The sequence below is a fragment of the Falco naumanni genome, chromosome 1 (genome assembly GCF_017639655.2).
Source record: "Falco naumanni isolate bFalNau1 chromosome 1, bFalNau1.pat, whole genome shotgun sequence".
NCBI classification, from domain to species: domain Eukaryota; kingdom Metazoa; phylum Chordata; class Aves; order Falconiformes; family Falconidae; genus Falco; species Falco naumanni.
Window position 1 is genome coordinate 98,882,197 of NC_054054.1, and position 11,937 is coordinate 98,894,133.

The following is an 11,937-nucleotide window of genomic DNA, read 5'->3' on the forward strand; positions in this document are numbered from 1 at the left end:
AACAACTCTTTATTTCTGAATGACAGCCCAGGGACTGCACTTCTGCTCTGGCTCGGTGTGAAGTGGCTTCATCCCAGCGCAGGTCCTCTGGGGCCTGAAGCCCTCGATTCATTAGTTGTCAGGCTCGTAGGTGGATTCTGCATTAGGCCTTTAATTTAGTGTATTGCCATGGGCTACTGACCACATGACACTGCTCAAATGTGAGCAAATCTAACGAGGATCCAGGACTGCTCTTTAATTTGGTGAGAATAACAGAGTGAGCAGGGGCCCAGAGAGTGTTAATCATGAAGGAAAACTGGCTGAAACCAGGTCAGCTGGTGCTGGTTCTCAGTGCGACGCAATGGAGAGGGAGCGTGGGGGGCTGAGGAGGGAGTGCTGTGAACCCCAGCACCCTGCGGTACTGGTAATGCCTGAAATGGGAAGCGCCATGGCCCCAAACAGCTGGCAGCAGCAGCACAGCATCTTAACTGCTGCCTTTTCTTCTCCCTCCAGCTGAGCCCTGTGGCCCACAGACCCCGCAGGGTGGGCTGGGGTCCTGGACAGGGCTGTGCTCAGGTCCCCAGCCTGCGGCAGCGTCACAAGGCCTGGCCATCCCCTCATGTCCTCGGTGCCTGTGGGAAGGGGAAGGTGACGCTCCCTGGCTATGGAAGATCCGGGGGTGCCAGGCGTCTGCTGTCCTCGTGGGGAGCCAGCGGCAAAGGCCAGTCCCAGCTGCCACCCACCTGCGCCTCGGTCCTGCATCAAGTTGCTTGGCACAAATGCCCCAGAGCCACTCGCTCCTTGTGTTGAGCGGCATCCAGCCCCCACGCTCAGATTTGTTTCATACAATAAACAAATTCATGCTGCTCTCCTGCTGGCTGTTCCTGGATGGGGCCAACTCCCCTCGGCATGCATCATACAGATTTATTGCGTTATATTGGAGTGGTGCCTGGGCTTGGCTGGTTTCTTTAAATCTTTTTTGGAGAGGGGTGGGCTTTTAGAGAGGGGGCACAGAAATCCTCTGTAGTAATTCCTGTTGACTGCAGTGACCAGCGAGGCAGAACTGATCAACTGCAGGCTTCCCTGCTGCTGAACTCTGCCAACAAAGTGCTTACATCTGCTTTTACGCTAATGGGAACTTTATGGACTGGTGTGTACCCCCCAGGAGCAAATTCCAACAAGGTCAGAATCCAGAAAGTTGCCACTTGACACCAGCCGTGAAGCCCTGAGCCAGCCGGAGGAGGCCAGGTTGCACTGAGGACCTTCTGGGGCAGGAGATCTAACACTATCAGTGTGCAACTGATAGCCTGGAGGCCTCCCAAATGCTGCCGCCCCGCTCCTCCACTGCACGCCCCCCCTCTGTCCCTGGGGCACACTGCTGGAGAGGGCATGCTGCTGGAGGAGCCACGGAGATAGATGCCGTGTGGAGCAAGGCACTGAGTCGTGCCACTCAGCAATGAAAGAGATGTGATGAGAGGCTGGCCTCCAGCAGTGCTCCGCATTTTGGGAGAGTCCAGGCCACATCTACCGTTAATGTGGCCTTACTAGTGCCACTTGCATGTGCGGTACCCGGTGCTGTAGCCATGATGTGTGCGCTGTGTACAGATGCTTAAACATAGGTTTGGAGCTGCGAGCGTGGGCTGCCAAGCCGGCGTGTTGTGGCTGAGTAGAGCTGGCCAGAGACAGGGTATGGCACAGCTGAGCTGGGGTCGCAGCCTGACTCACGAGCTGTCGGCTGCCACAGCAGTCCTGCTCCAGGTTTGTGCTGCAGGTCACATCCCTGGGCAGAGCTCTCTGGACCACTCCTCGCTCACGCTGCGCATTCAGGTTGGTGGGGCCTTGGTTCCAGGAGCAGCTGCTCAGGATGGAGCAGAGATGGGGGCCATGAGTGTGCCTTGCACCACAGTGTGCTGGGGGGGGGGGGGTTGCCCCAGCTGCAATGGGTAATTGGTGACACAGGAAGGCAGCGACGCAGCCGTGGAAGACATTTGGTGGGGAGCTGTTCGCAGCCCTGGCTTTTGGAGGTGTGGGGGCCTTTGGGCATTAGAGATCTCCCTTTCTCTTGGCTCCTTGCTGTACGTCACAAGCTGTGCGATCTGAAGGCGAGTGTGGACACCACTTTCTAGACCCCCCTTGCGGGGTGCCTGGGAGCAAGCCCTGGCTGCAGCAGGGGCAGAGCAGAGCCAGAGCCAGGTCAGCCCCTCTGCCACACACAGGCAGGGCTTCCTGGGAGGCTGCTGGGGACAGCACTTGTGCTGTGCAGACGGGGCTGGCTGGTCTCCCGGCAGGCCTGCTTCATGCTCTCGGGCTGCGCTAGTCGCGGTTACCAGCAGAGCTGGAAATCGTTGGGCTTGGGCTTAAATGAGAAGCTTAATGAAACTTCTGCTGTTACTTTTGTACCCCTTTTTTTCCACTTCCTTGGCTGTGCTGGTGTGTTGTGCTGTTCTCTTTGCATGGTTAGGTTATGGTATGGCGCTGAAGTGGTGATGGCGAAGGCTGTGCTTGGGCTTGGCCATGCAGCTCTCGGTGCGTGGCTGCGCTGCCTGCTGGCGAGTGGGTGCAGGGTGGAGCTGGGTGGGCGTTGGGTGCCTGCTGGCTCAGGGCATGCTGTGCACAGAGGAGCACAAGAGCTGTGTTGTGAGTGTACAAGGTACTGAAATCGTGAAACGATTGCTTTGAGGCCGTGTGTTTTCCTGAATTTAATGAATGACCATTCCACATTAATGTTTATTAAGGTGATTAATACTTTAATTTGTGTGGAAGAGAGTTTGCAGAAACATAACTTGCTTCTACACAAGAGTTACTGTTCATTTTTCAGGAAATATAATCAGTCTAGACAAGGGCTGCTGAATTGTGCCCTGCTTTGGCAGCCCAAGTGTGAAAGATTATGGGCGGTCTCCGATTAGCTGTCTCTTTTTTTAATCTAACATTGCAGGGGCCTAATTGCTTTGACTTTGACTAAAGAGAAGATGGTTTCTGTAAGTGTGTCCCACGGAGCTGTGCTCTGTCTGTGCAGCTGCTGGCCTTGGGCACAGCGGTCAGGCTTGGGTCCCCAGCCTCCCCTGTACCAGTGCATTTACCTGCTGTTGCACATTCCATATTGCTCTGTTGGGATGCTGGTTGGCTTTTGTGCTACATAGCCTGCTGGTGGACCCAACTTCTTGTTGCTCCTCATCTGAACAGGGACCAGCTGGTATTGAAAGGGTGTCTGCATCCTGCCCTGTGGGGAGCTCACTGGTGTTCACCATGTACTGTCCACCCAGTGCAAGTCATGGAGACTGGGCCACCTTTGCAAGAGCATTTGGCAGCAGGATAAGATGCAGAACATGCACGCAGTAGTGTCTCCACATCCCTATATCTGGACAGAATAGGCAGATCTTTAGCCTATGGTGGTGTTTTTGTAGTGCTTGGACCCCTCCTTGATTACAAGGGGCTGATGAGGAATCCCCCTGCCTGCACACACGGCATGGCATTCACATGGGCCTGTGATAGACCAGCCCAGTGCTGGAGGGCGTTTTCCTGGGGAGAAGGAGAAGGGCAGTGTGACTCTGCTGTGAGGGACACTGGATGTGATGTCTCCTGGTGCCCAGCTGGCTCCTGACAGGTCTGTAGGAACATTTTGCTCTGAAATGGCCATGTCAGTGCCACAGCCTCTGGAGTAAGAACCTGGCCCACACCCATCAGTGCTGGGTGAAAAGTGTAATTCATTTGCAGCATTAGGAGAGGGGAGAACACTGGGCAGGACCGGCTATCTGCCTGCACCAGTGGGGTTGCACCACAGCCTGGCTCCCTTCCTGCTGTGCCAGATCTCCACAATACAGGACCTCTGGGGCTGGCACTGAATTTACTGGTCCTTGGAGAGTTCCTGTGACCTTGCCCTGCTGAGCACTTGCTGGTCTTGGGGACTCTGCCCCCGCCACCTCTGTGCCCAGGGCAGCAGAGACAAGTGCCCTCTGATGTGGGAGGAATTTGAAAGTTTGGAAAAGGGGCATCCTTGCAGAGCCTTGACAGTGGCCTTGCACAGGCATGGTGTCCTCTGACGGTTCAGCGAGTCTACCCTGTGCTGCTCCCACAGACCTCTCCCCTGAAGTCATGCCAGAGCACTGGGCAGGCTGGCTGCTCCAGCCATTGGGGGTGGTGAGCGAGGTGGGAGCACCCCTCCTGAGCATGGTGCCCTTCTCCATCCTTCACCTTGCTTGCTCTGTCTGGGTTTAGCTCTTTGAAAGAAAGCCTGTACCATCCTCTGGGTCCCCCATGGCACAGGGACAGCCAGGATGAATGTGCCCAGGTGTGATGGTGGGGAAGGACAGGAGGATGATGATCAGGAGTAAAAGAGGCTGTGGAAGGGGATGTCAGCAGGAAAGTGGGCATCTGTCCTGCCCAGCACCCCAAGAGGGCTCCCTGGGGAGATGGCCCCAGGGCATCGCTCCTGCTGCCACCACCCAGGTGCAGGGGCTGCCCTTGGCCATGCTGAGCACAGCTCTGGTGAGCAGACCACCATGCTCTGGAGCCCTGACCACAGAAGGGGGGGGCAGCTCTGCACTCCTCATTGCTGGAGATGTGACCGCTGTGTCATAGCTGGTGGGAAGAGGCTCTGGTCTCTGCCTGGTGCCCCCAGAACTGGGTGCTTTTAGTGACAATGCCCTGGAGAGGCCAATCACTGGCTGTGCCAGCCTGGCTCTGCATCTCCTCCCCACTGCTGCTGTGGTTCACAGCGACCGCTGCCTCTAAACAAACTGAAAGGCGATTTCAGAGCAGGCAGCAGTGAATGAATTCTGTTTTTCTCAAGCATTTAGTGTTGCTTTCAGTTTGCTTTGATGATGTCTTCTCACAACCAGTGTAAACAGACTGCGCAACGGGGAGCACTCACATGTGTACAAGAAGCTGCACATGAAAGACAGAGGCATCTTGAAAGCCATGATAATGCTCTGAGTGCCAGTTAAAGGATTTGTCACTAAGAGCACTTTACAGATAGAAAGAACTTATTAACTAGTGTGACTAACAGCTTGCAAGGTTTAATTGATGTGTGTTTGTTGTCCTTTTATATCTCTCCCCCTCGTCTTCCTCTTGGCACTGATTCTAGCAGTTGCTGGTGCAAGAGCAGCAGCCTCTAAGCTGCCTGAATAGGTACCAGGAATAAAGGCAAGGCCAAGCCCTTCCCCGAGTGCCCCTGATCCCCTGATCCTGGGCTGTGGTCAGGGCTGCAGCAGCCCCAGGAGCTCACCCCTGCTGTCCGGTTCTCTCCGTTGGAACTGAGGCTAGGTTTATTTTCTTGCTCTAGGTTCTGTTATTCCTCCATAAGTGATGCTGAGTTTTTGAAGATAAAGCTTTTCAATGCGTGAATAGTATGGATAATTAATGTTTCTGCCAGACAGACTACTCATTGCAAGATTGATTGACTATTAAGGTCATAACGCAGAAGCCACCCACACGAAACAAACAGGCTAATGTTAGACTTCAGGTTAAGCCGAGAGTTGGTCAGCTGTCCATGGTCACAGTGGGGGTTTCCAGTCATCTGTCAACAAGTGATTGATTGATGTGGACACCTTCCAATCTTATTCTGATTATTCTCAGCAGCTTGCCTGGTGGCCATTTTTCAGGAGTTGGCAGCACTCAGACCTCCAAGACTCAATGCGATGACTGCATGGGGGTTAACCCTTTCCTTTGATTCGAAATGTCTTTGTTATGGACAACAACAGCAATGCACGAGGGAAGAATTGTGTTTGTGAGCCCCAATCATGGAAGACACTGGGAAAATCCCTGAGACACAAGCAAAAATGATGCTTTGACTTTCAGACGTTTCTAATTGACTTGGCCCTAGTAAAGCTGAGAGCGGGGATCTGCAGAGAATCCATCTGGAGAAGAGCAGATACAGCTTTGTAACACAGCTTCTTTATTGGACTGTCTTTTGTGGGCAGTTTAATGTGCCACAGGGTAAACTGTGTGCATCAAAGCCCTGGCAGCAGAAAGGCAAATTCTAATAACTCAGGTAGGAGAGAATTCGGTATTGAGAAGGGAAGAAAACGTAAGGATTCAGATGTACTTGTTCTGGTGTGAGAGACAATGAGTTAAAGAGGGCTCTGCTGTTTTTAAGGACAGCTCCTGGTTGAGCATTTTGAATTCACTGGGAGAAATTTGTTGCCTGGATGCTTTCTTTACGTTCACATGAAGATGACTTAAATATATCTCTGTAGTATTTTATGTGCATGTTATACTTGGTGTGTGCCCACACACATGCTAGTGGGAAAGTGAAATTATAATTATGTATGCTGTATAGTGTACATTTACAATATATAAACATGTTCTAGAGTTCTTTCAGTTGCAGGCATGTAACCTTGTATGTTTTTCAGCAATTTTACTTTATTTTGGAGGGCCCTGATGCCTGGCTTCACCCTTCTGTGCACTTTCCATCCATGGTTGTAGTATTCATAACGTACCCTACAAAGCTTGCCGTGGGGAAACATCAAGAGCCCTTTCTCCTCCAAGAGTTGGATCTTTATGTAACTCAAGTGCATCATTGCATTTTTATGGTGCAATCCAAGTGCTGTAACATAGCAGAGCTGGCACAAAGCTGCTGTACACAAGTTTGTGACAGGAGAGCTGTGCTAAACTGCTCTGGGTGCTGGTGTGTTGGCGTGCATACCTTAGGATCCCAGCGTGGTCTGGAGGCCCTTCACGGGCTTCTAGCAATGGGCTGCAGTCTGATATTTTTCCCCTGGAAGATGCTGCAACAGGCCCCGATCCAGGACCCCTTAATGTCAGCCTCTCTCCTGACTGAGCAGGGACTTAGTCTGAAGCCCAGTGGAGCTGCTGGGAAATGAGCTTCCATAACCAAGGCTGAATTTTGCTAATCCTGTCTGCTCTCCATCCCTTGCAGGTGGTGATTTGTCCCAGAGCCGCACGGACACCCGCTTGGACAGTGCCTCCACACAGCACCATGCCAGCCTTGTTGCCAACCATCTTCTGGACTCCAAAGACCATCTTCCACTGCATGGCTGGGCAGCTTCCCACTCGGAGCTGCCATACTGGGCAGGCTCCCTGGCAGCAGCACTGACCTGCACCTAAGTGAGCGCCGTGCCCAGTGCCTGGTAGATCTGGTAGGCTCCCAGCGGGAGGCAGGACGGACGGGAGTTTCAGCCAGCCTTTGCCCACAGGCAGGTGTACCACGGTCACACTGGTGGAGAGAGCGAGGTGGGGTGTACATAGGTTTGTGGGGGTATGCTAGGGGCTGGTACCACTTTGGGAGGGCTAACCTAATTGCATGAATGCCACCAGCCAGTTGCTTTCACAGAGACTGCCTCCCAAACTTGTTTTCTGGAATGAGGGTGCAAAATGTAGGACTCGGCTCTGGCTGGAGATGCTTACCAGCCCTTCCTGCGGGAAGAACCCTCTCCTCAGCCACAGAGGGGATGCAGCTGGGGCAGCAGCAGCAAAGGTCTCCCTGGGCTCTGCTCCCTCTCCTCCTCAGCTTCCAGGGTAATAGTGGGCTGGGGTTTATAAGACAGATGCTTGCTGAGGCAAGGTCCAGTGTCCAGGTGCTGCAAATCCATCCCTGTGCAACTCACCGAGAAAGGCCAGACAGGGGCTTCTGCCGAGCCCTGCATCAAGCCCTTCATCGGAGAGAACAGGGCTGTGCTGGGAAGGGAATGGAGTGATCTGCACTTGTGTAAACTGAAACAGGGGACTGAAATGCCACATGCCCTCTGCAGAGTTTTTCCAGGACACAGCAGAGCCACGTGCAGGGCTTCAGCCCTCTTGTCCGGGGCTCCGAGGGCTCTTGGTCTGAGTGCCTGGAAGAGCAAGAATTTGTCTCCGGGGGCTTTTGCACTGTGGCCTTCCCCTCTCCTCCTCGTGTACCCCACACTCATGCTTGTGTGTTTAGATCCTGCGTGACTAGGCAGAGGGACCATTGTGGACCATGGGAGGGCCTCTGGTAGTCAGAAAATGAATCCACAAAAAGCAAACGGGTTAGTTTTGTCCATAGAGTTGTATCATGAATTGCTTATATTCCCTCAGGGGTCCTTCCCTCCTGGGCCTTGGCCAAGGGGCACCACCACTTGGTAGCACAAGGTCTCAGGCATTTTCAGTAAAAGTTCTCTGCCACCATTGGTCTTAACATGCAAAGCACTCTGGGATTGCCACAAAGTGCAGTGGAAGTGCAGAAGTTGATGAATCTGTTCCCATGAGAGACTGTAGAGCTACTCTTTTAGCTTTTGTTGAGCAGAAAGTGGCTCGATTGGGCATAGTCATGCTGTGGAGCAGTGGTAAGGGTGGGAGAACCCAGCCTAGGTCCTTCATCCCTAGCAGCCTGTGTCCTCTGGATGTTGAGCATCAGCCAAAGAGGGATGCTGCCGAGTGCTTTTCCACTGACTGCAGGTGGTGAAGAGGAGTTGAAAGGCATCAGCACTGCTTGCTGACAGCTCCAGCTCAACAGGGTGTGTGGGACTTCCCTGGAGCAGCCCCAAACAATGGACACAGAGCAGTGCAAACCCCAGGACACATGGAGCAAACCTTCACTGTGCTCTGGGCAGGGTGTACCAGGGTATCTCCTGCAACTCATTACATAGAAGAGAGACACTGTGCAGTTATTTCTCCCTGTTTGATCTCTAACATGCCACTGCAGTAATTAAGATGGTGTATCAGAGAGTCACTCTGATAGGGGTGCATTCAAGACTTGAGCCTCTAGGCTTCCCTTTAGGTCACATAAATCTAACAAATAGTTTAAATGACTGTGGGAAACAAAGTGGTCACCTGCTGTAACAGAAACCCTGTGGCGGTGCTGGTTTCCTTCCTGTCATGGCTGTCCCATTGTCCCTCTGCTGTGCCCATCTCATCCCTGGCTCCAGGGTGCCACCTTGCTCCCAGTCCTCCACTGGCCAGGTCCTGGCAGGACCTTGGGGCCCTTGGCCGAGCTGGCAGGGTCAGTCAGTGTGGGTCTGGTGGCAGCTGGGTGGCCTTGGTGCCCCTCTTGTGACACCCCACTTGCTGTTCCTTGGCCTGGTGTCTCCTGCAGGTCGGCCATCTCACCTGGGCCTCCTGTGCTGAGCATGGAGCTGCATTAGCTCCTAGAGCCCAATCCTGGTCCTCCTGCCTGGCGCAGTGCAGCGTTCAGATGCCCGCGGAGCAGCCCACCAGGCAGAACCTTCACCTCGCTCAGCAAAACTTGCAATAGCCTGCGAGCTGGCAGCCTTGCTGATGCAGACAAGGGCTGGGAGTGAGCAACCTGGTGGTGCTTGCCTTTTCCACCAGTGGCCGCAAGCCTTGGTGTCCCCATGGTGTGAGCCCAGCCAGTATGGCCTCAGGGCTCCTCCTAAGGCAGCGCTGGTATAATAACACTGATGAAAAGCTGATTAATCCTTGTAAGCGAGCCGCAATAGCTTCCCTCTAGAACTGAAGAGATTACCACTGATTTGTCATCCTGATTGTTTCAAAGAGACGTGCAATTAGTTGCTCTAATTTAGCTTCGCTTCTCACTGAGTGGCATGACAACTGAGATGTAATCAGTAGATCTGCACAGGATGGCAGCCACTGATGGGTGCAGCTGTGCCTGCCACCATTTCACGTGCAGAGGATGGCCACCAAAATGGTGGAGCATCATGTGCTCATGCTCGAGGGACAAAGTCCCCTTGGTGCCGCACGGCTGCAGGACAGTGGGGCAGACCCGGTACACAGTGCTGACCACCAGCAGGTTGGGTGTTTATTTTTGCAGCCCACTCAGGGAGGTGGCTGGGGAATGCTGCAAGAATAGCGACCTACTCCGAGCCACCCTGATGGAGCTGGGGCTTGGCGGGGTCCCAGGTGCTGGTTGTTCAGGAGAATCTTGGGAAGACACAGGGAGTGCTGGCCTGAGACCCTCGCAGGGTGCTAGGTTGCCTTGTGGGCATGACATTATACTTAGTTTTATTAAAAAAAAAAAAAAAAAGGTGGGAACAAATCTTGTTTTTCTTCTTCTGCCTCACCCACCTACTGTCCCTCCTCTTTGCCAGGTGCAATAAAATCAATACTGGGTGCAGGAGAGGGGTGGGTATTTCGCTTGAGGCTTCCCCCTTTCTGACAACTGTCTTTACTTTGGAAAAGGTGCAAAGCTACTACGGAAAATGAAGATCTTGTGGCACGTCCCTCCTCAGCAGGCACAGCCCTCCAGCTCACTGCTCTGGGTCAGCAGCCAGCCTCCCTCTGGGCAGACAGGAGGGAACACATGGTATTTCAAAATGTGTCCATTTTCAGTGAAACAGATCACATAAAAATTCAATTCAAAATGAATAAAATAAAAATGCTTTAAAAACAAAACCTGCCTGTGGCTATTTCTTGGTTGAAGCTGTGCTGGGTTTTTTTTCTTCTTTTTTTTTTTACCACCCCCTAGGAAGGTATTTTGTTTTTGGAGCGAACCGGCCATGCTTGCTGGGGAGGGTCTTCGCGGGGTGGTGCAGAGCAGCCCTGCATGCTGGCAGGCAGCAGCCCATGCCCCTCGGCCCCCCGCCAAGCGCTGTGCAGCTGCTCCGCTCATGTTCCCCTGCCACGGCCTGGCCCGGCTCGGCATGGTGCTCCCCGTGTCACTGCAAGGTCGTGCTTTTCCCTGGCTGTGCAGCCCCCGGCCCCTCCGGCTCCGCCATCAGCTGTTGTCCCCTGCCAGGCTGGCAACCTTGCTGCCCCGTGGCACCCAGGGGACCCCGCGCTGGCTGGGGGACCCTGCACATTGCACACTAGTTCAGCCTCGGGGCTGTGCTCTGCGTGCTGCCCTGCCACCGGCCCTGGGGCTGAGCCTGGTCTGAGGGGGCCAATGCTGGGCTGAACCTGCCCCTCCACCACGCCGGCTGGCCTGGGGCAGCTGGGCTCTGCTTGCCCAGGCAGCAGCGACGTCCCTGGGCCAATGCTGAGTCCCGGCCAGCGGCTTGGCCGCGGTGCGGGGTGAGGACCAGGCTGACATGCGGTGCAGGGTTTGCCTAGAGGGCCCCTTGGAAGGCTTTCCACTGCTGGCTGCCAGCAGGTCACTGTACCCTCAGCCCCTGCCCGCTGCCGTGACGAGTGTCCCCTGCCCATGGCAGACGTGCACACCAAGTGCATGCGGCACACAGAAGCGGTGCGATTAGCTCAGTGCGACAGCCCACGCGTGGCGTATGGCACGGTACCGCTTCAGTGCTGCAGCCGGCCGGCTCGGCAAGAGCGTGTCTGAAACTGACGCAGAGGCGATCACGCCTGGAGCACACCCGTCCTGCCGCTGGGCCTCCCTCCCATCTTTTCCTTGTCCATGAGAGTGTGCGGTGAGCCCAGCTCAGCACTTCCCGGCAGCAGCTCTCCCCCCGGCATGCCTGTGACGGCCGCCTTGTACCGCACCCACTGTACCGGTGTCAGTTGATCCCAAGGGCAGCCGGGGTCTCGGTGGTGCCAGGTGGGCCGGGCCGGACAAGTGCCATCGTCCAGGACATGTTCCCCTTGCCTTTCCTGGCTCGGGTCAAGGTTGGCCTCCGTGAACTGGCTGAAGGACTGTCTGGCACAGGGAGCACTGGCAGAACATTTTCAAGTGCTCCTGCTCCTCTCAGCTAAATATAAGCCCCAGTAGGAAGCCTACCTCTTGCTAGTTTTATGTTTCTTGCCTCTGCCTCTGCGCTTCCTAAACCTGGCAGCAGGCCCAGCTGTCTCCAAGTTTAAGATGAAAATACCCTTGCAAATCCCACTCATAAAAATACCTGCTGTATTCCCAAAACATGCCTGAGATAGCTTCCAGAGAGGATGGGGAGCTAAAATAAGATGCATGAGCTCAGAGCCCCATTTTCCACTGGCCCCACAGTTCCCGTCGCTGCAGCACACCACGCTATGGACTGAAATGGAAGTGCTGCAGTGTGGGGTGGCTTTTAGCTGGGAACCGGGCAGGCTGCAGCTCTCCTCGGAGCAGAAGCTGCTGCAAACCTCGTGCACCAACCAAACCTTGCGCTCTGTGCTCAACCAGTTAGTTTGCAT

The 11,937-nt window shown here is 54.4% G+C and overlaps 1 protein-coding gene across 1 annotated transcript in view; it reads left to right on the plus strand.

The window, feature by feature from the left end:
• MN1 (MN1 proto-oncogene, transcriptional regulator) overlaps positions 1 to 10,213 on the plus strand; it is a 111,980-nt gene extending 101,767 nt beyond the window's left edge. The window contains exon 2 of the mRNA XM_040611678.1: positions 6,857 to 10,213. Within this exon, the coding sequence (XP_040467612.1) occupies positions 6,857 to 7,044 (188 nt within the window). The 3' untranslated portion in view covers positions 7,045 to 10,213. The remainder of the gene's footprint in view (positions 1 to 6,856) is intronic.
• The last annotated feature ends 1,724 nt before the right edge of the window (positions 10,214 to 11,937 follow it).